Source organism: Phycodurus eques, chromosome 6 (assembly GCF_024500275.1).
Source record: "Phycodurus eques isolate BA_2022a chromosome 6, UOR_Pequ_1.1, whole genome shotgun sequence".
Lineage (NCBI taxonomy): Eukaryota > Metazoa > Chordata > Actinopteri > Syngnathiformes > Syngnathidae > Phycodurus > Phycodurus eques.
The window spans coordinates 28,170,302-28,197,314 of NC_084530.1; the positions used below are offsets into that span (position 1 = coordinate 28,170,302).

At 41.6% G+C, this 27,013-nt stretch overlaps 1 protein-coding gene across 1 annotated transcript in view; it reads right to left on the reverse strand.

The window, feature by feature from the left end:
- Positions 1-26,775, reverse strand: part of rhbdl3 (rhomboid, veinlet-like 3 (Drosophila)) — a 45,362-nt gene extending 18,587 nt beyond the window's left edge. Inside the window, exons 1-3 of the mRNA XM_061680385.1 lie at positions 26,165-26,775; positions 25,592-25,986; positions 23,943-23,966 (exon numbers count right to left, since the gene is read on the reverse strand). Coding sequence (XP_061536369.1) covers positions 23,943-23,966; positions 25,592-25,711 — 144 coding nt within the window. The 5' untranslated portion in view covers positions 25,712-25,986; positions 26,165-26,775. The remainder of the gene's footprint in view (positions 1-23,942; positions 23,967-25,591; positions 25,987-26,164) is intronic.
- Positions 26,776-27,013: the final 238 nt, after the last annotated feature.

A 27,013-nucleotide genomic window follows, 5' to 3' on the forward strand; every position in this document is an offset into this window, starting at 1 on the left:
AGTGGAAGAGTTACAGATGCTACAACAGATGTTGTCAAAGGGGAGCTGCAGCAGCTTGAGAAAAATAAAGACTAAAAATGTTAAAGGCAACATAGAGGGATCTTTTTTTTTTTTTTTTTTTTTTTTAAGTCCTACGATAAGACACCACATGGGTGGAACAGAAAACTCTATTAAAATTATTTGCTTACGAGGTTGTGATAGTAAAATATAGTGGTACCGCGAGATACGAATGACCCAAATTACGGGTTTTTTGGTCGATACGAGCTGTCGATCCAACGTGAAAAGAGAAAGAGAATTACAAGTTGTATATTTAAAATGACTACAAAGCCTCCGTGACCTGAATGCTAACATACAATGGGAAACTCCATAGGCACACAAGCTAACAATTAGCATCTATGTGGCGCTGTTGAGTGCTGCAACACATGGAGACAGATCATATAACAATGCTCACTGGCATGGATTATTTATCCTCTGCGAAGAATGACTAATATTACTGTCGTACTGAGAAGGTCAGAGAGGAGCTGAGCCTTAAGTACAATATATCCGTATGTCTGTCTTATACTGCCCCCAGGTGGTCAAGGCTCGTAAACCAGAATGAGCAGCACAATTGAAGGAGAAAGTGTGACAAAAAACGTTTCATTTTCTTGAATTGTATTCACACGTTCTCTTCTGTTCTTTTTTTAATAAAATGCTATTTTTCTCATAAAAAAAAAAAAAACTTTAAAAAAAAAAAGAAAACTTTTTTTCATTAAAAAAGTTATTTTGGGAAGGAGGCTGTCATGGATTAATGGCATTTGCATTCATTTCAATTGAGAAATATGATTTGAGAGAAGTTACCAACGTGATGAAGGAAAGAATTAAACTCAGCTGTACCAATATCCCACCCTGATTTGTCAGATAAATTGCTATTCATATCTTCCACGCCCACGCTGAGAACTGTGAACCAGTTCTCATTCACAGTTTGTTATGTGACACCAGGCAGCAAACAGAATGTGTTGATCTTGTGTGGGAGACGTACATACTGTACTGCTGCTGTTGCTGTATGCAGAAATAAAATACATTGAAAAAAAATAATAAATTCACACTTAGCAAGTGCACTTGTACCAGGCATGAGGACAGCAGCCAAAACATTTAGCATCTGCTGCAGAGTTTGCGGAATGTACGTATTCGCTCCCTAATGAGAAAAAGCAGGCCGACGATGATTAAACTTGCACTGCATCTCTTAACACTCGCACAATATTGTCCCCGGGAAAGTACACCAAACACACCGCACCATAGATTCCTTATGCGCACACGTACACACTTTCTTGATGCAAAAGTGAAAGTGAAGATTTGTTCCACACAAAGAACCAACCTAAATCAGTAAATCAGCCAGTTTCTGCTGCAGGCATTTTCCCGAGATGAAGTAAAAAAAACTTCTACAGTAAGCAGTGTCACACTAAGACAATGCGCGTGCGTGTGTGCGCGTGCGTTTGCGTGTTCTCATTGTCATATTGTTTACCCGAGAATGCGCGGGGTCATTTCCAAACAGGGTGAAAGGATTAGAGTTCAATCCAAGACCCTCGCAGTACACCTCCCCCACTTCCCTCCCCCAATATACAAACATTAACACACTCATAACCCTTAAAAGCTTCATCACCGAGAGCTGCCATTTGTTTGCCGGTTTATTTCACACAGAACCCAACTAAGTGGGACATTGCCGTGTGTGTTTCACACAGCTTCACGGTATCCCAAAACATAATACAGATTTGTTTTTATCATATTCATACCCCGCATAATTTGTGATATTGCGGGATTTGGAGTATATGCTGATTTTTTTAATTTTTGGGGGTAAAATAAATGCTTAATTAAAACTGTAAAAAAAACAAAAAAACTGGAAAAAGTTACTAAAACACATTACAAGGAATAAAGTATAAATAGTGTACAGTACTACTGTGCATTACTGTTTAACAGTAACAGCATTACTGTTTGTTTAATAGTTTAAAGGGTGTTTATTATGAGTATAGAAACTGTTTATTAGAGGATGGAAGATTAATAAGGTTCATACAGCTTTAAAATATGTATAAATAATACAAAAAAACATTTAGAATTTTTATTATTTTATTTTAAATTTACACCCCCCCCCCCCAAAAAAAATAAAAAATAAAAACGCAATTTATGTGAAAGACAATTACTTTTGTTCTCGTGTCAAAGTCACTATGTTTCTCAGACAGCCAAATAACAGACACCAAAACAATTAAAGAGTTGATTACATTTGGCTGTTATCTCCACTAATAGTTTCCCAGCCCAGTAATACTTCATTTACAAAACACACACAAACGCACATACATTACAGTTTGTGAGACCCGTAAAAGAGGCAACGGGCCGGTTTGCAGGCTGGATCTGCTCGATCTACACAACAATGACGCCAATTTCCTGCGAGGTTTACCAGGTTGTGTAGCTTGACTATATGTGCCCTGGGATTGGCTGCCGACCAGTTCAGGGTGTACCCCGCCTCTCACCCAAAAGTCAGCTGGGATAAATTTCAGCTCACCCGCAACCCTAATGAGAACAAGTGCTATACAAAATCAATGAATATTATTATTGCAGTATATACTAATGTAGTATAATCATTTTTATACTTTCACAAAGATACTTCAGTATCAACATGGCTGCAGAATTTATTTTAAAAGAGCTTGTAGTTGCGAGCATTTTAATGTTATTTGAAACAAAGTTACTGTCTGTGACCAAAGAAGCTTAGAAAACATTGAAAGGTCAATGCCTCAGATTGAAACAAGTACGCATACAAGATGCACAGATTTAATACTCAATACATTCACGAACATAATAAGCAGTCATAATGAGAGCATCTTTGTCGCGTGGGAAATGAAACTGCAGTGAGGCGAAGCAGAGGTCACTGGGGGTCTTTCAGTTGGGCGGAGGTCGCAATGAGGGATTGCATACTGAAGACAATGTCGTGTGTTTTACATTTTCATTGTAAAAAAAACATAAATATTAAGGACTTGCCTAAGGCTAAAGAAATGCCCAGCCTACAATGAAATACACAGAAAGGAAACAAAAACAAAACCAGAAATGTTAATATCTTCGCCTCCGGGTGATTGACTGAGTCCATACAAAAAAACATCAAAGCAGCTTGTGAAACTATATTTAAAAAAAAAAAAAAAAAAAAAAAAAAAAAAAAAACACTCATGCTCAATAATTCCAACATAGATTGAAAACTTATTCTTGAAAATAAAAAACGTGAAGTGATTTTTTTGTTCTCTTTAACGTAGACTATTTTCTATTCTCTACTGTTACATTTGACTATCATGAAAGATTCTTATTTGTAACAACGACAATGTTAAGTGCTTAGTTAAGTGTTAAGTGCAACTGAAGTTAAAAAAAAAAAATGTTTACTATTATGACAGACGTGGCAGAACAAATGAGTTATAGCTCCAACCAGAACAAAAAACACAAATTTGTGGAGCGTTCACGTCAGAATCTACTGGAACTCGCCAACTATCCTTAAAGATGTCATCGGCGCATCACGCGAGACCATCTTTTATGCTGCATTCGTAAACAAAATCCTGCAAAACAGTTTATGTGCTTAGGTGCTGCTGTTCTGGTTATCGACCAGCCACTGTGGCGGAATGGAGTTCAAATAGGCCCAACACTAAACTATTTTCATGTCTGTGTGTGAACTATAGTATCTACAGACTGAAATTCCGCTGTTTTATCTTTTTTTTAAAGCTTAATTGATGATAATAATTCATTTTCATAGAAGAGTTCCTCAAATTGCAATCCAAAAAAAAAGAGTAGACTCGGTTATTTCACGAGAAACAGCCTGTTTCCAGCTTTTTCTTTTCTTTAGTAATCAGCAGTAGAACATGGGGTGGTTTCAACAAAAATACCGGTTTCTGACCAGAAAAAAAGTTTTTGTAGAAGGAAACTTGTTAAGTAGAAAAGTGACTTTGAGGCTAATATTTGTTTGCTTTTGTGACAAAGCAAACTATAAAACAACAATAAGACTTTCGGTGGTAAAATGATAATTGACTTGACATACAACTGAGAAACGTGTCTTGAGTGACTCACATCACCGCTCGTGTGTGACTTTTTTTACAAGCTGTTCGCCACCCACTTTCTGGATTGTCTTTTTTTTTTTTTTTTACAATCACGACAAAATTTGTACTAACTACTGCAACACATACTCTATACCATACATAATTATCCATACTCTGTTCGAGCGTCAAGTGTCTAAAATTGTTCGACTTTCAACATGTTGGCATTTCTCGGCCTCATAATCGACGTGACATGCCGAGATTCACCGCCTAATTTTTATCTTCAACTCAAAAGCTGCAGTGAGCTCAAATCAAAAGGGATGCAACGCTGACGCCTACTGACATATGTTTGTCATTACAGTTATGTAGAAGATTGAATTTCACAGACAAGCTGGGCGAGAGACCTGCGCCGACCTGATGAAAAAAAAAAATTTACTTTACAAATATATTCGGCGGTGGCAGTGAACGGTTGGATTCCAGTTCACCAATATTTTTGTTTAATAATATAATATAAACGTCCATGGCAGTGAATGAGTGAATTATATAATGAAATAAAAATTTATTATTCAAACAAAGCATTTTTTTTCCATACAGGTTTTAAGTTCTTTTGTTGTTGTTTTCTTTTTTCTTTTTTTACCTCATCTACATTTAATCTGTCCCATCTGTCAATTTTAAAAATCAAATATGACCCTTGATCACAAATGTTTGCACACACCGGCTCTGGTCCAACACACATTTGGATTGGTGCTAGAGCAGTTTGCTGCATTGCTGACAGTACACACAGAAAAAGCCCAAAAATGCAATCCCTGAAGCCTTTGACCACATCAGACATGATGCATGCTGGGAGCTCTGCAGGACACAGTTTACACTGTGCATGGCAGCCATGGGCATGATTTACTGTCGACATGCATTTCCTGTCTCATTCTACGTGCTAGTTACCTCCAGGTTCAAATATTGTGCAATGAGTGACTTCCATTTTGCTTGCGTGACATGACAAGTGTGACGGGCAAAGCATAAAAACAAAACAGCGGCTCGTGGCGTTGCTTACGATTGGAAATGCCACATGTTACGATAGTAACATCCCCCTGCAGGCTGATGCAGGATGGCAGGCATGACCGTGGCTAATCACCGCGGCAACTGCCGTGACAAGACGCACGGAGCGTGGGTGTACTGCCAATATACAGGGTGGGCCAAAAGTAGATATGCACATTCTAAATAAACAGTTTCGTTTTTTTAGGGAACAACAATGGCAAATAACAACAATGCAAATAGAGAACAAAGAACACGCGGATTATAAAGCAATACTGGATGGACGCAAAAGGAAGGAAGGCAGAAAAGTAGTTTAAAAAAAAAAGGAAGACAGGATGTAAAATTAAAAGTGCAAGGAAGTAAGGGGGGCCGAAGGAAGGACGTCAAAAAGTAAGGCAGGATGTTGGGAAGGAAAGAAGAAAAAAAGCAGGAATGAGCTGTACGGAAGGAGGCAGGGAAGGAAGCCAGAAAGGCAGGTAGGATGGAATGAAATGACAAGCAGGTCTGAGGTGGAAGGTAGAAGGGATGGAAGGAAAGAAGAAACAAGCAGATGAAGTGGAAGGAGGGGGAATGAAGAAAGGAACGCAGAAAGGAGGGAAGGATGGAGATCGGGAAGGAAAGTAGAAAAAAAGCAGGTCCGAGGTGGAAGAAATGGGGTATGGATGTAAGGCAGTAAGGAAGGCAGGAGGGAAGGAAGAAAAGTAGAACAAAGCAGGTCCAAGGTGGAAGGATGAAAGGCATAAAGGAAGGTAGGAGGGATGGAATGAAGGAGGGCAGGAAGGAAGTAAAAAAAAGCAGGTCTGAGGTGGGAGGACAGAAGTAAGAAAAGGCAGAGAATCGGGTTCAAGCGATGGAAGGAAGGATGAATAAAAAACCAGGTGTGACGGAAGGTCGGAAAGCAGAAAAGTAGGTTTAAGCGAAGGAAGGAAGGATGTCAGGGCGCATGAATAAAAAAGCAGGTCCGAGGGAAGAATCAGCACCTCCAAATCTGAGACCATGGTCCGCAGTCGGAAAAGGGTGGCGTGCCCTCTCCAGGTCGGGGATGAGATCCTGCCCCAAGTGTGGAACGGGAGATCGACAGGCGGATCGGTGCAGGAGCCAGATGAGGTGGCTGGGGCATCTGATTCAGATGTCTCCCGGACGCCTACCCGGCGAGGTGTTCCGGGCACGTCCCACAGGGAGGAGACCCCGGGGACGACACAGGACACGCTGGAGAGACTACGTCTCTCGGCTGGCCTGTGAACGCCTCGTGATCCCCCCGGAAGAGCTGGATGAAGTGGCTAGGGAGAGGGAAGTCTGGGCGTCCCAGCTAAAGCTACTGACCCCGCGACCTGACCTCGGCTAAGCGGTAGAAAATGGATGGATGGATGGAAGATGCCTGGGTCTGAAGGAAGGTAGGAAAGAGGTCCGAAAGGAGGGAGGGAATGTAGGAACAGAGAAATAAGGGCAAAAAGAAGGTTTTCAACAAAGAAAGGAAAGAACGAGGCAAAAATATAAAAAGCAACTCTAACGCAAGGAAGGAAGGAAGGAAAACCAGGAAGGAGGTCAGGAAGGATGAAAAGCACGAGACGCAGGCTAGTTTCCTTTGTTAATTGCACCAAAGGGGCGTCGCTAGCAGGTCCAACGGACACACATTGGCCCTCTCGTGTTAATCGCCCCCTTCACCCTCAACGCTGGCCCGTGCTCGTGCTCCGCGCGATACGCTCCAAGCTGCTATTTCGGTCTCTCACGCAGACACGCGCACACGCGCACACACAGACACACACCCCTTTTGTCACATTATCTGTCACAGCCGAGAGAGTACATTATCAGTGCCGTTGGCTGTCGTAAGCCCAGGGACAACGTGCGGGTCTGGTCCGGGGCGGCTTATCTTCGGGCCGGCGAGCAGTCTTGGCCTCATTTAGCAGACTAGTTCAAGTTGAATGGAGCCGACAGCTTGTCAGCGGGCGGGGGTCTGAATGGGAGGGACTGGGGTTGGCAGTCAGTCTTTCTGAAGGGCGGGTGACGTTAAATGAACACAGGCAAATGTGCGAGGCCACCTGATGTCACGGACGGATGGGAGTCGTTTATCTCCACCGGCATGGCCAAATCCAGCTGAAATTCCCTCATTTCTTTCCTCTGGAGGCAGAGATCGCCATGCGTGTATGTGAATGGTCTGGCAGGTGTTTGCATTATTGGGGGTGGGGGGCTAACTAGCTTGTACCTCTAATTTTGGCGCACAAAAAACTGACAGCTCATAACTTGGAAAATTCATAAATTGATGATAGGTCAAGGTTGTTTGGCTCACTTCAGCTTTAAATAGTCAAAAATGCAAGTACTATGCAAGCGTATGATTGGAAAAGTTCAACTTGCGATTTCCTCCATTTAAATGACCTTGAATGGCATGTACGATGTCACAGTGGACTCTTCTTTGCAATACATGAGTCGATTCAGGTGATCTAATTCTGAGACTTAAGTGAGTTGACAATTGAAGTACGCACGTTACTTTGTCCGCCGCATGCGCAGTGCGGCTCTGACCTGTCAGCTCCTGGCTCAAGTCAGCACTGTTGCCAACTTGCCAGCCAGTGGGGCCTGTTTCATTGTTCTCCAACAAAGAGTGGATTCAAAGTAATCCCGACAAACGAACTATTGTTCAGACGAGAAGGTCAAGATGCAGGAATGCTGCACGGAGAGAAATTGATATTCTGTTCCACTCCGCTCGAAAGAGGAAAAGTGCGACAGGAGGGATGTGACGAGCAGCCGTGACTTCACATCATTAATTACCCAGACATCACCTCTCTGATTGCGGAGAACCCCCAAGAAAAGGTCAAGCCTTTGGACTCGCACAAAGAGCAGCTCGCCATTCGCGCCACAGTCAATCGCCTTCAGACCGGCCCGGCCGGTGCTCTGACCACGCGCATGTCACATGACTAATGCCTCTGCGAGACTTCTAATAGCTCCCAAAATGTCACAGCCGCGCCGGTTAATGCCACTATTAACACACCAAGAGAATGCGGAGGTGAAGGCGAGGGCCTCAGACACGTGTGCAGTCAGGAGAGCTGCAGCAAAACAAACACACAAGAAATTCAAGTGGGATTCACAAGACAGATATGATGATTTCGCTTTCGTCGTTTACATTAGATTCATGGATCCATCCTACGTCACTTTACCGGTCACGGCAAATTCTTCTCACAATATTTTGTAAAAAAATGTTTCAAGCATAATGCAGTACTATCAGTAGACGTCCCAGATATTGTTCGTGTTTTATCACATGATTTTATTTTACAGCTATGGTCTCCGTGGGACATCCGCGTCCACACATAGGTGTTAGTTACTTTTTACAGGCTATCTACAGGTTTAAGGAAGCACAATTAAACACTTTTTAAGACTTTTGTTCAAGCCATTTCAATCAAATTTAAGACCTCTCATTGACTGGATATTTCCATAAGGAGAGGGCAATGTGGGGTCAATCTTAGAATTAAATAAATAAATCAAATAATCAATGACACATGGACAAATGGTTTATTATTTAGATTACATTATACATTTATATAATCTATATATTTTATATTTAGTATTGCATGGTGATCACAGACTAATTACAAATTCCTAAAACTAAAGCGTATTTAAAGATGACCTGACATTTCTATGGATAGTTAATTTTGGAAAACAAACGAGACTTTTTAAACTGTTTCGCACACGTTGTATAATTGTTACAAGGATTGAGACCCACCTTTCAGTCAATCTATGACTCAATCAAGGATTAGAACAGATCCCCATGAATGTTAACGCTTGATTTGAACAAAACATGGGCTGTGCCCCATTTTCACCATTTGATGTTCTAGAGGGTACTGTATATGGGCAAAGTGAGTTCCTTCCCTGGAGTTGCAATTTAACTTGAATTTGTACATAAATTGGAACATCCTGTAGCCTATCATTAACCTACCTTTACGGAAGTCATAGTCACAGTAAATATTTGTCTGAAAACCCTTCTAGGCCAGAAATATAAAACAATCTAAAGGACTAAGGAACAGTGGTAACTAAGAACGCCTTATTGTGCCACGTGACAACATATTAGTTAGCTAATATCGTGACCCCAAAATGTCCATGCCGGTGCTGTCGTAACCCAAGGACCCATGTGTAATAACGTCATTTCTGTGTTCATCGGCATCACTGAAGCACCAAACTGGAAGAATTTTTTTTTCAAAGTTTTAAAATCATTCCAGGGTTGTCTCAGTAAATCAGCTGAAGTTGGACTCATTCTGTCTGCATGGACGCAGAAGAAAATGAAGCCTGATTTCATTCAAGTGCACTTACTACATTACAATTTACCACAGTAATGTTATACAGAAGACGGAATGACAGCATCTCCTCTTCTTTCTTTGCTCCTCAAAATTAAACAGCACTGCTATTAGGACCTGCAAAATACATATGAATATTCAAATAGTAATGATAATTCTCTCAGACAGATGCAGTATGTCTTTTTGACATGGGAGAAGTGTGTCATGTGACTATAGAAGATTGACAGTGTCTCTCTCAGGATTTAAATCAGCCAATCAGAGTCACCTGTCTCCTTTGACAGATTAGAGCTCATGCACGCACATACATACAGTATACACACACACACACACACACACACACACACACACACACACACAGCCTTCTGAGCCCATCACATACATGCACCATTTCCTTGCCAAATGGTCTGTAACCAAGCAACCGCCATGCCCTAAGCGGCCATATGTGCACATATACACTTGACACGTGTGCTACTTGAAGATGTGTAGTTGGATGTCAGACACTGAGGTGTTATATTAAATCCCCGCTCTCTTATGCACAGGAGCACGCGTGCATTAAGAATCAAGTGAGTTTTCACGAGTGTCTGAAAAATCCTGATCGAGGCTCATGTCATTCACACCACAGTGGCGTCTCCTCATTTCCCCCGCGCTAATAGTGCTTCACGCTCTTGTGACTGAATGAGAAAGTGCTCATTAAAATGCTTTTTGGAGACGTAACTAATCCCCGTGATACACTGAAGGGTTACATCGGTGGACATTCAACTTACTACTGTGAAGTTAAAACACACTTTGTAAATTATAAATAACAAAAACTATTTGAAAATCATAAATAGTTACACATGACTGCAATTTTCAGCACAGGTGCTGGCTCACCAGAGGTGGGAGTCAGACACATACTGGATGTATTAGTCCTAAATGGATTTTTAACTTCAAGTTTTATGCAAGTCCCAAGTTACGATGGCAAAACTCAAACAAGTGAATTTGAATCCCCACAAAATTTCAAGCAAGTCATAAGTCAAGTCATAAAACCTTGCTCAGTTTACAGCATACATATTCGCACATCAGCGACGTTCCACTCAGTATCTGTAGTTGCAATTGTTAGCTGTTCTAACATATTCCCAATCATATATTTTGTATTGATTCCAAAAGCAGTCTATGTATCGTCCAGTACTTTATTTTCTTCATTTCTTCATTCATTTAAACACATAACCGACATGCAGCTTAGTTCATGTTTGACCAGCTTATCTGAACTATCAAGTTGAAGTAGCTCACCTGTCTGTTTGTCTGTACCCATATAAGCTACTGCCATTCTTACAGCTTTAAATAGCATTACCAGCTAGTTATTAACCAATTTATGAACCATTTCGTATTGTTACTTTGTTAATGGTACAGTTTTTTTGTATTCAATAAAAATAACTAACTAACTAAATAACTTTGGTGAAAGCTACAATAATGTTATTATTATTATTTCACTGGAAGCCATATAATATACTGTATATTGTATTGTGCTGAAGATGTGGCATTTGCATCCTGACTTGTGCGCCCCAACCATACAACTTGACTGTGAATAATGTCGCCGTCCTCTTGCTTGAGCGATCGATGTTGAATAAAACATTCCAAGCGCGCTGCCTCAAGCAGGCTGCCGATGCCGGCCACATATACTTGAAGCAAAAAAAAAAAAAAAAAAAAAAGGACATCAAGAAAGTCATCCTCGCCAGAAGATGGCGCTACACTGTGGCAGTACGACACATCAGCAAGTCATCATGTGCTTAAGAAAAAAGAAAGAAAGGTCTTTGTTCACTAGCTATCATTGTGTTAATGACATTTTGTTGCGTAAACAAACACACCCGGGCAATACTGTTTAAAATGCTAGTTGATAGTTGATGTTTGGAAGGACAGTGAGGGGGTGTGAGAGAGAGCAAGGAGTGGAGCCCCTCGGGGTGTCTGGAGTAGCGAAAGGGAGGCGCAGCCGAGCCGAGCGCCTCTCAGCAGGCACTTCAGCATGTCTTCATATAAACACTTAACCTCCTTCTGCTGCTTGCTAAAGCGTTCACGCGCGTAAACGCACGTGACGTAAACACGACTCCTGCTCTAAGACGCACACACCTCCCACTAGGAAAAGGCAAAGTTTTGCAATAGAAGTCACTCTCACCGACACAGAGACCGTGAAAGCAGCGTCAAAAGGCACACATGCATAAACAAAGCAGTAATGGAGCGGCTGCGTCACTCGGGCAAAGAGCACGCTCAGGTCAGCATCAAGACAAGTGCACATCGGTGACCTAGAGCCCAAAACCTCCCATTTACAGCGAGGTGAGAGGGCCGTCAGGCCGAACATTCTATCAAACACTCCGGCTGGCATTATACGACAAGAACAAGGGGAACAAAAAGAGGGGAGAAACATTTGTTTAACGAGCCGTTCTCTGGCTGTCTTCCTCTCCCATTCAATCGTTTGTTTTCCTCCAGGCCTGCCTGGAGGTCAACACCCCTCCCCCCCTCACCCCATTCTTCACAGCACCTTCAAAACCCAGCACCAATGACGGCAGCAGCTCCATTCAGCGTATATTTATGAGCTCTAAAGGCCTCTTTATACTCCCGCGGTCGCGCGGCCGACAACGCCCGCGTTGCATCATGTGACCGATGAATTGGCCCACACGGCAAAAATTGTTGCTGCGCGTCAAGCGCTGCGGAGATCATCTCTCGTGATTGGTCCGTTTTAGTCACATGCTGTGATGACGTACTCAGCGTGCCCCTACGCCGCCGCCTTCTCGATCGATTTTGCAGTATAATTAAACGTATCATCTGGTCATCTAGGTCCATTTGTTCTAGCAGAGGCTGTTCCACGGTCGCCATTGTTGTTGCTTTGTTCCTTGTTACTGAAAGGAAAGTAAAAACAGCTACCGGAAATGGCCCACAAAATGCAGAGGAAACTCCACCCTGTGGTGTCCTAGCCAATACCAGCCGTAGCGACACCCCCGACTTGGAGGTGAACTGCAGTACATTTTCAAAACTGCGCGCGTGGGTTGCGCTCGAGTATAAAGGCAAACTGCGCGTGGGACAACCGCAGTGACGTCCGAGTATAAAGAAGCCTTAATAGCTGGCAAATGGAGCTGCGACAATCTGCTCCCCCTTCTGCTTTGATTTCTCCAAATGTGGAAGAGAAGGGAAAACGGGGAGCAGGCGTCGCGTTGGGGGGTAGCTAGCAAGCGGCGTTGTCGGGAACATTTTCAAGGTTGCCTTCAGGGTTGACGTGCCTGTCAATCCCCAATAAAAATCCCTCCGCTACCTGGAGGGATGAATGGACGTGGGGGTGACCATCCACTTTTCACTTGCAGCGTTGTTTCTGTGAGATGTTTCCTGACGGGTCTTAAGATTGGCCACCACTGATCCTCTTTGCTACAAGTGGCAAGAACCGCACTTGGGTTCCCTTTGAATTCATAACACACTTCCCATAATCCTTGGAGCGATGTCATGTCCTTTTTTTGGAACGCAGTTCTTTCAAAATATATAATGACATTGGCGGGAAACTCAAGAGAACTTCCAGAAAAAAAGATGGTTCACAGTGGTGACATTCTCATAAACCTCAGTCGATAATGGTTGCCTTCAAAAGATTGGCCGAACACCTTGTTAAAGGCCGTCTTACATAGACTATAATAATTAAAAGGTTGTGAAACACCGCTTTGTCCATTGAGTCATTTCAAATTTCCTCACTACCTAAAGCACAAATCCCAATTCAAAAAAACAAAGTGATATCATTTCACAGTCTAATAACAGACACTTCGAGCTCAAAAGATCTGAAATATTAGCAAGATGTGTTAAAAAATAAAACAACAGTTTAAAGGAGCCATGCATTTTTTTTCACAATTTAAAATGGAAGATATTATCAAACAGGTTTGGGAGAGAGCATCTATGGAAACTCAGATTCCTCGTACAACACTTTGGCGTGTAATAAGGAAGAACAACTTAGAGGTGAGGCTTGTTCAAGCCTGAAACACAGACGACAGGGAAAAGCACAAGCCTTTCTGTAATGCTACAAAAAATAAACTTAAAAATATGTAGTTTGGGGAAAACGAGTCATTTTCAGGGATGAGGCCACTTTTTGTACAAATTTTAAATTCAACAAGCTGGACCAACTTAACGTGTGTTGTTTCACGGATCGTGCGTAAAATTGAATGCTTTGGGAATTTTTATTTTAAAAAAATAATAATTTTCAACATGAGCCCTATTTAATTTCGTTTGCCTTGGAATTGTAGTTACTCAGGTATTCATATTAAAAATGACAAAAAATACGTGGCATCCAAGACTTACATATCGCATGTCCTCCTCCACCTCCGACGACTGACGCATTGCACTAATATTCAACATTAAAAACATGCAATCACAAAGGTCAAAGGCCGTCCATTCTTGATTTGTGTGTGTTAGACTGTGCTAAGTAAAAAAAATAAAAATTTAAAAAATGACATGACAACGTTGTTGTCGACACTTGGTTTATCAAAACAAAGTCATGACAAGTGGCTACGTTTTTAGAGTGGAAGGACGTGGAGACGAATGCTTCTGGCAACTACTGGAGATAAACGCTTTAAAATGTGTTTTCTTTGGTTGTTTAATATGCAATTTTGTATTGCACATGGAGAAGAATACAGAAAATGGAAGTTCTGAACTTCGGATGCCAGTTTGTCTTTGTCTTTGCTTTAATGGAGGTGTTGACTGAAGTTCCACTTCTTCAGACAGCAAACACCATGATTGCATTCTATTTTGCCCCGATTGCTAATCAACAATTAATTCTCTATACTCAAATCAAATTTGTAATGAACAATTAACCAATTACCAATCAATTATTATGGCCATTCCTGGTTCATATCAAGTCAAAATCATATACTGTACTGTGTACTATACTGTGGGTGCTCCGTATCAGCTACTTCAGCACTTTGGCACCGCTGTCGGATTTTGGCAGCCGCGTCCTGTAAGATGATACAGGAACGGAAAACAAAAGGTCGGGCCGCCATGACTAAGCGCTGTCGCTCACCTTGGACGTGCCGATACCGTCGGGTCGCGGCGGACCCGCGTGCGATCAGCGAGCTTTACCGCAGCAGTTAAGCAAAGCTATAGTGATTTATATGCCGTGTAATGGGGCTAAAGGGCGAACTTGGAAAAGCAGAGATAGTGTCGTCAAGTCCTGCGTGAACGATTAATTCTCATTGATCGTTAAGTCAAAAATATATACCGTGGTTACTTGAACAAATTGGCTTGTAATAACAAATCGTTGGCGACTGTGGCTCACTTGTCTTCGGGGTCGATATAATGGTGGGGATGCTGGGGGTTGACATTTTAGACATCAAGGATTTTTGTTATTGTAGCGCAGGGGTCACCAACATGGCAACCCCCCCAAGGAAAGCATGAGGAGAATGTGGACACGTTTACAGTTGTCCATTTACACTAACCACAGTGGCTTAAAAATACATATAAACAGCTTTTAATTTTTATGATACACTTATGACCGAAGTGTAATTTCATTCCAATTTTTTATGCGTCATGTCCAAGAAGACCTGATTATCTTCAGGTATAGCGGAATATACATACAGCATATAGCGAAGTGTCATAGATTTCTTCCAATAAATGAGTGAATCTCAAAAAATTTGAATCTCATTTGAAAACAAACTATTTCAGTAGTTCAATTCAAAAAAGTAAACATAGATTCTCGACACAGAGTGAAATATTTCACTATTTTTGTATATATAATTTGGTAATTATAGCTTAAAGCTAATGAAAAATACAACATTTTCAAGAAATTTGAATAGTACATAAGGATTAATCTGAATTATTTTTCCATTTAGGAATATTTTAGGACTAATTTCCTGTTTTTAATGAATTGCTATAATATACGAGTTTCATTTCCACTTTCTCACAACTGAAATAAATCAGTGCAATATTTTCATTTTTTGAGATGCACCTGCAAACATATACAGTACTATTGCAGAATCTCTGTATTGTGATACTATCGTCATTGTCTGCATAATTTGGTAGCGCAGGCTACTCTTTGATTCCCACCACTAGTCTTAACAGTGTCCAGTTTTACAACTTTTAAGTGACAAAGACAAAATAAGTAGAAAACCTCATTTGCTGTTTCTGCACATGGCATGTCACTGCTTCCAGCCATGCAAAACGAATTCAAGCATCTGAGGTCAATCTTTTTCCGGATCAATAAGAGCTATTTTCCTATTTTCTGATTAGTCACAATTTCAATAAACAGCGCCTTTGGGCCCTCTGATCGAGAAAGTGGGACGTGTGGATGGAAGCCACTTGTGTGCTCCATCTGAGCAATGTTCAGTGCATTGAGCACTGGTGTCAAACTGGTGGCCCGGGGGCCAGATCCGGCCCGCCACGTAATTTTATGTGGCCCGCGAGAGTGTGCATTGACTTTGTGTTTCTTGCTAAAATACCAATATTCCAAATTGGGTTCACTTTTAAAAAATATTGAGATATTGCAAGCATTTTAATTTTTTTGTTTTACCAACCCCACTTTTAAAATAAAATTGATTCATACTGTAGTTGAACAAACTGTTTTTACTGGCATAGAGGATTTTGACAAAGGTCTTGTTGTCACATAATATCATGGCTCTATAACAGAGCCAAAACTCCTCTGCCAAAAGAAACAAAAAGGACGTTGTGCCAAGAAACAAAGCCTGCACACAAAACATTTACAGGCATCATGTAAATACAAACGCCAAGACACAATATGTTCTTATGTTTGCAGATTATGTCGTTTATAGGTAATATCCTTCTCATTCAAAGGAATTAAATGCCTACCATAAAATGTAAACAAACACAAAGTCTTTTATGAATCGAGTGACGTGCCAGTGAGGCAGTTTGCTGGAAGGCAGCCTGATGGACAGATGAGCACAACACAAAGCAATCAGAAAAGCCCACAAATGTTTTCGAGAGCGTATCTGGCATTGTAAATCTAACAAAGATGTGTAAATGTGGAGGGTCCGGTAGCTATCTGCTTCGGTTTAAGGTGACTGTCGGTGTTCCATCTGCCTCGCTAGACTAAACTTCCTTCCCTCAAATTACACACTCGGTGGAACGTTCACTAATGGGCCGCAAACGAGACAGTTAACGTGCGCGCTCACACACACACAAACACATTATTGTTGGGGATTGTTGGTGACAAGGTATGTTCAAGTTCAAATGTGAGTTTATTGTTGCCAGTTCTAGCAGTGTATCTTCAAATGTTACAACATTGATGAATCTGCTCGACCGATGAGAGGCCAGCAGTGGTTTAAAATCAACCAAATACTCAGTTACTACACTTGGAACCCTGCCTGACGAGGTACAAGAAATTAAAAAAAAAAATTGGGATACCCTGCTTCAAGTCGCTGGAGTAAAATGTCAAATTGGCAGTCTGCGGTCCATGTCTGGTGTTGTATGTGTTCGCTTTCGCTTGTGCGGCTCCATGCGGACCTTCGAAGACTTTGAACCTTTGCTAAACGAACATGCACTGAGAACGTTGTCAACAGATGTGGAACGATGCCCAGTGGGAATCGTAGTACAGTTCCAGCTATGTTAACAGTGAATGGACCAGCGCGCGCATTGTCTTTGGGACCAAACTTCATCACCATTAATGTGTCCAAAATGGTTGAAAATAGCTGACACAGTATCCTCAATAAACTCAAGCGATTGTAACTCAAGGATGAAAGAAGCCAATAATGTACATTCTTTAAAAAAAAAAAAAAAAAAAAAACAATAAAGCACATTGCTGTGTTATCTTATTATTTCTGGAAATAATTAACATAACATTTTGTGACACAAACTGCTCCAGTGACAATGACGCTAACTAATGTGTGGTGTCCTGGTCCACTAAATGTCATAGACCACTGGGAGTGTCGGTATTCCTGGGTTGCCGTGGCAATTGCGGAGTTGCTACTCCAATGTCAACCTCAACATGGTTTCAAAGCAGTTGTTTTCTGGTCAAATTATTACATATTATTTACTGGTCACCAGTCCATCGCAGGCCCCGTATAGACAACAAGCATTCACACTCACATTCATACCGATGTACAATTTTGAGTCTTCAATCCACCTAACAAGTTGTGAGAGTGAGGGAAGAAACCGGAAACCCAAGCAAGCACGGCGAGAACATGCAAGCTCCACACGGGAAGGTCGGAGTCGAGATTCGAAGCCACAACCTCAGATCTGTTAGGCAGACGTGCTACCCACTAGACCACCGTGCTTCCCCATTTTTGCCCATCTCAAGTAACATACATTTTATAGAGAGATCAGACATCAACACACTGAGAAGCATACACATGCTTTCATCACAAGCCACCCCTAACCCCCCATGTTTTGACCTCGTAATTTATCATGAGAACACTGGTCCAGTATTTATATAGGGATAAAGCATAACACGTTCAAGCTACTGCACCTAGCGCAACATTTCAATTTCATGCCGCCACTGCTGTGAGTTGCAACTGTGAAGCCAATTACCGCCGATCTGGCACATCGTCTTTTTCCCATTTAACGATCAACAGGCGCAGGGGCTATTTTTACCTCAGCATAAAAGCGGAAACGGTTTTCACACTCCGCCAGCTGGAACTCGGCCTTTCAGTATGGAAATCTATTTAGGGCCCTGAGGAGGAGCAGCAGCAGAGAACAACGAGCTCGGATTAAATCCTTCAATTAAATAGTTTGAAATGCTGTCTGTTGTTGTTTTTTAATACCATGCGGGTAATTTGCAGCTTCTCCATTGGGATCGCAATCATTCTGGGAATTTTGGATGAGCGGGTCACCAGAGTGTGACCTCGCCATCTGTGCACACGTCAATGGCAATCATGCTGAGAAGCATATCAACGTGACACAGATGACATGGATGAAGAGGAAACGTGTTCATTGGGAAGAGCGGCAAATGTGAAAGTTGCTGGGCGAGGGAAAAGCATCGCTTGACAATACGGTTGATATTGTTGCACTCCGGCCCTGTAGGTGGCAGTAAAGCGCATTAAAAGGTGTGTAGCAACTGCCACGCACAATGGCATCTGTTGGATCTAGTGGCTCACTGCCCAATTTGGCAGCAATGCAAATTGACTGTAACAGCACAAAAATGAAAATAGAGTGCTCACTTCAAATATTTATCTGGATCTCCCTCAATAAAATTAAAATAGGTTCTGCCTTTGTACAAGACACCGTAATGCTAATAACTAACAAATGGTAGTCAAAACATAACTGCCAGACTTACATAACGCAGGTTTAGTGGAGGTTAACAAAATCAAATCTTCTCATTAAAGTGAAGAATCAGCCAACCGCTGACTCAAACAGGAAAACTAGAAGAAAAAAAAAAAGTGAAAGAAATTGTGGAAATTGTATATGTGCTGGTTTGTCTGTCCGTGTGTTAGTTCCTGGTTCATAGAAAATGATGTAAAACATGAGGAATAAATGAAGCCCCATTTATTAAATGGCCAGAATGGAAAGACAGTTGGGAAATTAGTCATTTGTGTTTGTTTTTTCAATAGTTTGTTCATTAGGAAGCTTCTTTATAAAAGTTCATGAAGTTGTTGCAGACTGATTAGATGGATGGTTCCACTTCCATTTGTATTTTGGGGGGAGCAGAACGGTTGAACAAGAAAAACTGATTGATCCACATTTTCATTCTGAGTAGATTTTATGACTTATTTCTCTTTCTTTATGGCTGATAGTTATTGCATACTCCTGATAACAAACCAAGCAACTCTATCAATCCAAAGCTTTACCAGTAACCCAAAACAAACTGCATGACCTGTACTTGTTCTTCTGAGAACATACTCCCTTCAATATGGACTCTCCTATAAGGTCTCAACTCACGCTCAGAGGATTTTTTTCTCTCTCAGTCATCAAGCAAGAAAAGCCATTTCGTGGAAAACACGCAGCCATGTGAAAGTGTTTAATCACTAAGCTTGTGTGGGTGCATGCCTGGGGCATTTCCAACACTGCATGGTGGCTGTCAACATGAAAGCAACTGTGCAACACACACACAGAGTTCCCTCTCTCACACACACACACACACACACACACGTTTTTGTCAAACAATAATCCTAATTCCAAGGCTCCACTGCAAGTCTACATTAACAGCGGGAACTTCCACACAGGTTACGTGTGCCACTCCCATTGCTTTTCACACATTCACTGCCATTGACGGCTTTAGAAGTCAAACATCCATGTTAACTGGGAAGGTTGGCAGTGAATGAGTTAACGAGCGTACCTGTGCAGAGGCAACTTGTACGAGATCACTTGTAGTGTCAAGTTGCAAAGGGACTCCATTAGCGATTCTTCCCTCACAATAGGATAGCAGAACCGTTTCACGTGGTGGTGTGATCTAAACAACCTTAATACGGTTTATCAGATAAAATCCAGGACGTGAGCTATGGTCCATCCTTAAATCCCCAGAAATCCCCACAAAAACAACATGAGACAGCACTTTATTGACGACAACTAGGTCGGACCTATGTACGTATAATGGGCACGCCACAAAAGAGGTCTTCTTTTTCGCATGATGCATAACATACAGAAAAATAGAAGTACGGCCATTTCATTTTCAGTTGATGATATGGTCTAACAACTGTTTATTCTTAAATATAATGAGGTATTTGTGGGTTTATTGTTTCTTGGCTTTTTATAACAGTTTCTCTGAGGTTTTCTTTGTTTTTAGGATTGCATGTTTGGCCGAATTAAATGCTCACCTCTGTCTGTGATCAGCTCGTGTTCAAACGTCCAACATGCAGAGGTTAGCACAAAAAGTAACAAAATCCTCCTCTGGGAAACAGAAAGAGAGGGTGAAGTGGAACGCAAACAGCACAACACAGCACATAAGATCCCAGAATCAGTGATTCTGAAAACCCATCTATTTATATGTGCAGTCAGTAAAAAAAAAAAAAAAAAAAAAAAAATGATATTACAGTATATAAGGGGAAGATTTTGCTTTAAACAAAGAAGCTGGAGCACTTGAAAAACTAAACAAAGAAGAGGATTCAGTCTTGCCTCTGCCGCATAAACAAACCAGACAGGAATGTGCTCTCCATCTGACACACTGGGGACATCAGAATTGATTGAACATCTTATTCTAAATAAATACATCTATCTTGAAGGTCAATTGTAGCATGTGGCAAGTTTGTTCGATTTAAAGACCAATGGAGTGCAAGAGACAAAGGGGTTGGAAATACATTAATTTATTCTACTCTGAAATGATTGGCTTTTACTGCATTTGTTTTAGACTACAGTACGCATTCCAGTTGGTCAACGCCAATGATCCATTGAAGTACACTGAAGCCTTGAGCCAAGGTCAAACTAAGGAAAATAAAGCTGCAAGCAGAAACCCATGGGCCCTCGCACACCCTTTTTCGTTGCAAATCTTCGTAATGATCATCAAGCATTCCAACATGCTCTGGCTAAATTAAATGCCGTAGGAAAAAAAAGGTTGTTAGTTTACCTTCTTCCGATTAGGGTTCATTTTTGTGGTTTTAGTGGAAATTACAAGCTCTGGAATTGCGCAAAATGTCTGTGTCAAAACAAAACTGGTAGACTTTTCTGTCTAATTTTGGCCATGGGTCAATACGACTTTTTCGTGCATTCTCTTATGATAGACAGCTCCACCCAATTTTGTGAATTTTGTTTTGATCAGTCTGATGGGTGTCTGGGGCGAACACGTTTTAAAAACTTTCCAGAGGGCGCTAGTGTGGGGGGTCGTGTTGATGACCCTAAAATACACATTGAGGTCCCCACAAGGAATCCAACAGGGCTTTCACACCACTTGGTGCTTGGGCCCTAATAAAGTCAAGACGGATATGTTTTGCAGGATGATGTGAAAAATACCAAACTGAAAGGACAGAGGGGCGGGGCATGGGCTAATGAAAAAAACATTAAAAAAAAATTCTGGATAATGGCCCAGATACAGGAGTTTAACTTCAAAATTTCACCTCACCAGGCATCAATGGAACCATCTCATCTGCAGAATAGTAAAAGTATTTGTCATACCAGGAATTAACCTTCTAACGAACAAGCAGATGATCTATGCACCCGTTTTGCAGAAATGTGGTTTTACCGTGTGTGTTGTTTGGGCAGATTTTTATCAGCAAATAACCGAGTCAGATCTGAGGAGGTCCCACTTTTATGTGTTTACGGTTATATGCAGATGACACATATCCAACCTAGGATCAAAATCTAAAAATCCAAGTTGGGTCACTTTGAACCATGAAGTGTGAATGAAATCCAGCCTAAATGTATACTTCTGACTGGTCAGCAATACAAAATTAGAGTCGATCTCCGTCTCTAAAAGACCTGACATCATGAAAACTGTTATTTGACAAATGTTGCACTCTGTTGGTTGTCATTTTAACTTTAGTAATGCAGCACCATACCAGAAACGGTTGGTACTAAAACAGAAGAAGATGAGAACACTTTGCACTCAAACTTGTAATGGAGCATATATAACTTGAAAAAAAAAAAAAAAAACACCATCATGCTTGTATCAGAAAAATTGTAATGTTGTAATACATGAATTGTTTGATTTTTCTAATGTGAAAGTCCTCCATCCCAACAGACTCAAAGCCAAGCTTTTGGATCTCTGTTGCAGAGAGGCCATCGATGGGCCAAATCAGGAATACAAGGAGTGCACAAGGACATTTTACAAAATGAAAAATTGGAGATATACATGGCCTGCCTCTGGAAGTGAAATGTATTTTGAATTTTATTGTATGATTTAAGAAAGAAATACTGTATGTAAGAACACAAACACATAAAATAATGTGAAAAAGTATTTGTTCTCACAGTGAGAGGCACGGCATACGCATGCGCGCGAGTGATCGGAATATACAACCCTGCTTAATTTGAGCCAGGAAAAACCCTGTAGCTTTGTGTCAACTTTGATCAAAACTCCTTCCTGTTCGTCTTATCTGGCCTCAGTGGCACAATTGAGACACATGAGGCAAGCGGCCTGTGTCGCTTCAGAGATGCCGGCGAGGACGGCGCCACACCAGGGTCACCCCCCCCCCTCATTTGTCATTTGACAAATGAAGCAAGTCACTGCGAGACAAAAGGGTAGCCGAGTTGAATAAAAGAGCGACGACGCATTTGTAAATGACACGCAGCTAGACCGGGCGTCGACCTCGCCATTTGGACACTTTTTTCACACTGACACTTATGTCAAAGGCACATAAAGGAAGACTTAAGACTTCTTGTGTACTCGTGGAGTATCAACACACCCACACACAAGGGAACCCCACCATCGTCTTTGCCTTTCCTGTAATCCCATGTGACCTCACACCTTGAAATCCCATGTGCACACACACACTTAAATTCATGCATACAATTTCCTCTCAGGGAGAGTATGGGGCCCCAGGGCAGGCAGGTGCCAGGGCAGCCGCCTAGGGTGAGTTAGGACTGTTTGTGTGCGTGTTTATGTGTGTACGCGTGTGTTTGTGTTTGTGTGTGTGTGCGGTAATAGGGGTCCGTCCGCCGTCTGTCAGCCCAACCTGCTCCTCGCATCAGCTGGTCTGTGTTCCCCTCTCTTGAGATTATTACCAAACTGGCATGGCCGATGCGTGCGTGTCACCCTATTTGCATTATCGGGGTCAATGATGAAAACACACACACATAATTCGCCACAGTGTGTGTGTGTGTGTCCCGCTACTGGTCACTGCAGGAGTTTGCTTTGACTAAAGTCAAAGCACCGGTTCCACTTTTTAGCGAGCCAGCAGGCTTTTAAAGAAGGATTTAAATCGAGCAGCATGATGCACAATTTTAATCTAAAAATACATTTGCCTAATGAGACTCAATGAAAAGGGAGCTGATGGGGAGCAAGAGCGAGCTGAGATTGAGAAAGAAGTCAACCGACACCGCTTGGCGAACAGAAATGTCTTGCAGCTCTGCGGTATACGTATAGTGGAACCTCTCAAGTTTTTGACTTAACTTCGAATTTTATGGCTGCAACACTGCCCCTGTCTTTTTTGGAACGTGTTGCAGCCATAAAATTCTAAGTTAATGATTATTTGCTAAAACCAATAAAGTTTATCAGTTTGAACATTAAATATATTGTCTTTGTGGTGTATTCAATTAAATATAGGTTGAACATGATTTGCAAATCATTGTATTCTGTTTTTATTTATGTTTAACACAACGTCCCGACTTCATTGGAATTGGGGTTGTACATAATGAACAAGGAGACTGTCTTTTAAGGAGATTGGATTGTGATATTATCTTTATCATTGGTCAAATATAGTGATTACGTGGTATCGTGAGTTACTATGCAATTACAGACTATTGCCATTTCCTATCCACAGGCTGGTTTGAAATCAGAACAAATCGAAGGTTGAACAGCATCCCCGAACAAATGGTGTTCCACCTTAGAGGTTCACACAAACGTACCATTTGGAAAATATACCACCAGTTATTTACAGTCCAATCATGTGCTATTTGTTTATGCGCATTCAATCTGAATGTCTGATGACTTTAAATCAACACACTGCTGACCTTCATCAGCTAAAATAAACGTGTTGCTCCATGCAGATAACACAGAGGTCAGACACAGGATGAACGCCAACGCGTGATGCAAACAACAGTTGAGCCATCTCGCAGCACATACCTTGTCAAAGAGCTCCTTCCATTTCTGGGAAAAGAGAAGGGGAAAGAGGGAATTTAGACGTGAGGCCCGAGTACCTGTTTGGAAAGGATGATACTAAAAATACTATCCTAAACATGCTGTGCGCACTGGACTATTACCTAATCATCGTGTTCGCTGAGCCGCAGCCAAACATAATATGAGAGCGCATCACAACAAGGAGCTGCTCTCATTTGGGCGAGTATTGCCTCCAACTTCTAAAATTAAATGGCATCACCCCTTCCGTTGTTTTGGAACACATTTGACTGTTTGAAATCCACTGTGCTATCACATTCAAAGCAAATTTGAACTCAAACTGTGAATAAAGAACGTGACGCCCAAGATTTTGGAGCGTGTCGCAGGGAATATTTTAGTTGTTCATACATCTAGAACAGGGTGGGCAAAGTAGAGAATTGCCAACAAAACATATTGATAAGATGACTTATACGGAATTATTCGGAAAATCGTTGATCATTCTCAACACATTTTTTTATACAGTTCAGATTTTTACCCCAATATGGTTTGAATAACTGTAAAACGTGCATTACAGTAGGACTGGAATGGTAGTTTTTATTTCTTTTTTTTTGCATGCTCTGCACCATACAATTAACGCGCACTTTTTAATCTTTTGCAAGCAAATTATTTTGTATGCACTTATTCAAGAGTCAGAGCTTTAGAGACATTTTTACTTTTATATTTTACAACATACACTTTTTTTATGCCCAATGTGCACAAAAGACCCCTCTACACTTTCTCAACCAGTAGTCAGCCAACCAGCAGGGGGCGGAAGCACGATTAAGGCTTGATTAAGCCGCCGAAATAACAAGCGAGCGCACCGTGCGGCGGGGGGCGAAAGTCGCTCGCTGGACTGATGAGAGCGAGTCACGTTGAGAGAATAAATTACAGCAATAATTGGACATGAGGAGCAACATGGGATCAACATCCGTTGTCTGGACGTGTTTCGAACTCAGGGCAAAAGACGTAACACTATGATAGCATATTTACCGAGTTAGCCATTGGTACATTTTTTATTTAAAGGGTATTTTTTGAATTACTTATCATTTATTCTAAAATTATAAACTTACTTTAATGTTTAATTTTCACTGAAAACTGTTGATTTTTTTTGTTTGTTTGTTTGTGTTGAAAAATATAGATGTTTTCCCTAATATGATGAATAATTGTGATGAATAATCATGATCAAAACAATCGCGATTAGCATTTTGGCCAACCCAATCATCATCGTTATTAAAGTTACAATATTTATCTTGGAACCACGCACAAGGCCATCAGGACAAAATTAAAGCTCTCGTAAAGCATACAAAATAATGGTGGTCCGAATACTGAAAGCAACTGATAATGAAAAGCGCAGCATTAATTAACCGAGTCTATTTCAAGCTAGCAACAGATCGCAGTGATTAGAAAGAAAATAAAGATCTAAGCCTATATTGATTGATGTCAACTGGTCAATTTCAACATTATCATATCTGTATCTCTTTTATTCTTGATTGAAACGTGTATGTTAATAAAAACAAAATCTTTATAAGTGCAGAGTGACTTTGTGAACAGTCAGAATTAAAGAGCCAATGAGCGCGTGCCAATACTTTTGTGCACGTGCAAAATTGGCGCCGACTCACGTCTTCGGGAGCCACGGGAAGAACGTCGGTGCTCTCCAACACTTCGATCTCCTCTCCCTCCGCGTTGGCAGCCACCGCCGGGGAGGTGGTGACCGGCAGCTCCCGGTTGCCTCCCGCCATCCTCTCCGGTCAGCCGCGGTTCCTCACCGACGACTCCGCATGGCTTTCGCCCCCGCCCGCCCGCCCGCTGTGGCTCCTTCCTCGGCGTCACTTTCACTTGACCGCCATCGTCGTGAGGTGAGTTCAAGTGATGGGAGAAAACAGGGGACAAGAGGCTACTTCCACATCCGCTGGAGGAAGTTGACACAGCCGCGGTAGAGAAAGCGGGATAGTCCTGCTTAGGAGAGGCGGGCAAGTGTCCAAGTTGAGGATGCTGCGCAACAGCAGCGAGGAGTCTGAAAGACAAAAAAAAGAAAAAATGACATCATCGAATACAGCTCCGAATCCCAGGTCACACTAATTGAGTTCAGCATTCAGTACCACCATTTTAACCAGGTTGATTGCGCAAACACTCAGTCAAGCTCCTTTTTTTTTATTTTTATTTTTTTTTTTTTATAAAGTGCGTCACAATACCTTTGTTACGTGTTTGGCCGCTTGGAGGGTCTGCTTTCTCCACCTTGTGGGGGTCCCACAAGGGGTGACGGTGAGAGGTTGTCTGCTACCCAGGCGTCCTCCTCCGCCGTCGGCTGGTTTCTTTTCGGGATGCTACGGAGCTCCGCACACGAAGGAAGAAGGGGAGGGAATCGGAATGGGGAATGGGGATTGGGGGCTTTCCCATCACCACCCTTCTTCCATCAGCTGACTGTCACTGACACTCACACATAACACGCTCACTTGAAGTCAATTGGCCCTTTTGTTGCTGTTCAATGTTGTGGTATTGTGAATTTAATAGCACAATAGTGTGGGTTTTTTTTCTATATTGGGAGAAAATCGCTATCTTACGACTTATCAAAACTACAATACAGTACTCTTCCGGGAGTTTTACTAACTCCTGCATTTCCTATTTGCCTTCCACAAATGGTGTTATCAAGCAGTGTTGACTGAGCAAATGCAAACATTTTATATGGCTGTCACAAAAAGTACCTTCTGCCATCTAGTGGAAGGCCATTTGATTGTTGTGCCTGTCACTATACGCCACTGGCATAGATAGATGACCAAACATTTGTAGTAAATGCAGTGCCAGCTCAAACATAAATGGGGCCCCAAATACAATTCCCCCCCCCCCCCATTTTTTTCCTTCAATATGTTTAATGCGAAAAAAAGATACAATTGACAACGTTTTGTTGTCAATGTTCCGATTATTATTTAATAAATGCTGATTGTATTTGCCAAAAACCTTCATGTGTTCATCCCACATCCATAGCATAGCTATGTTATGAAGTAATTCTAAAATAAACGTTTACAGCGTTAAATTGCATATAC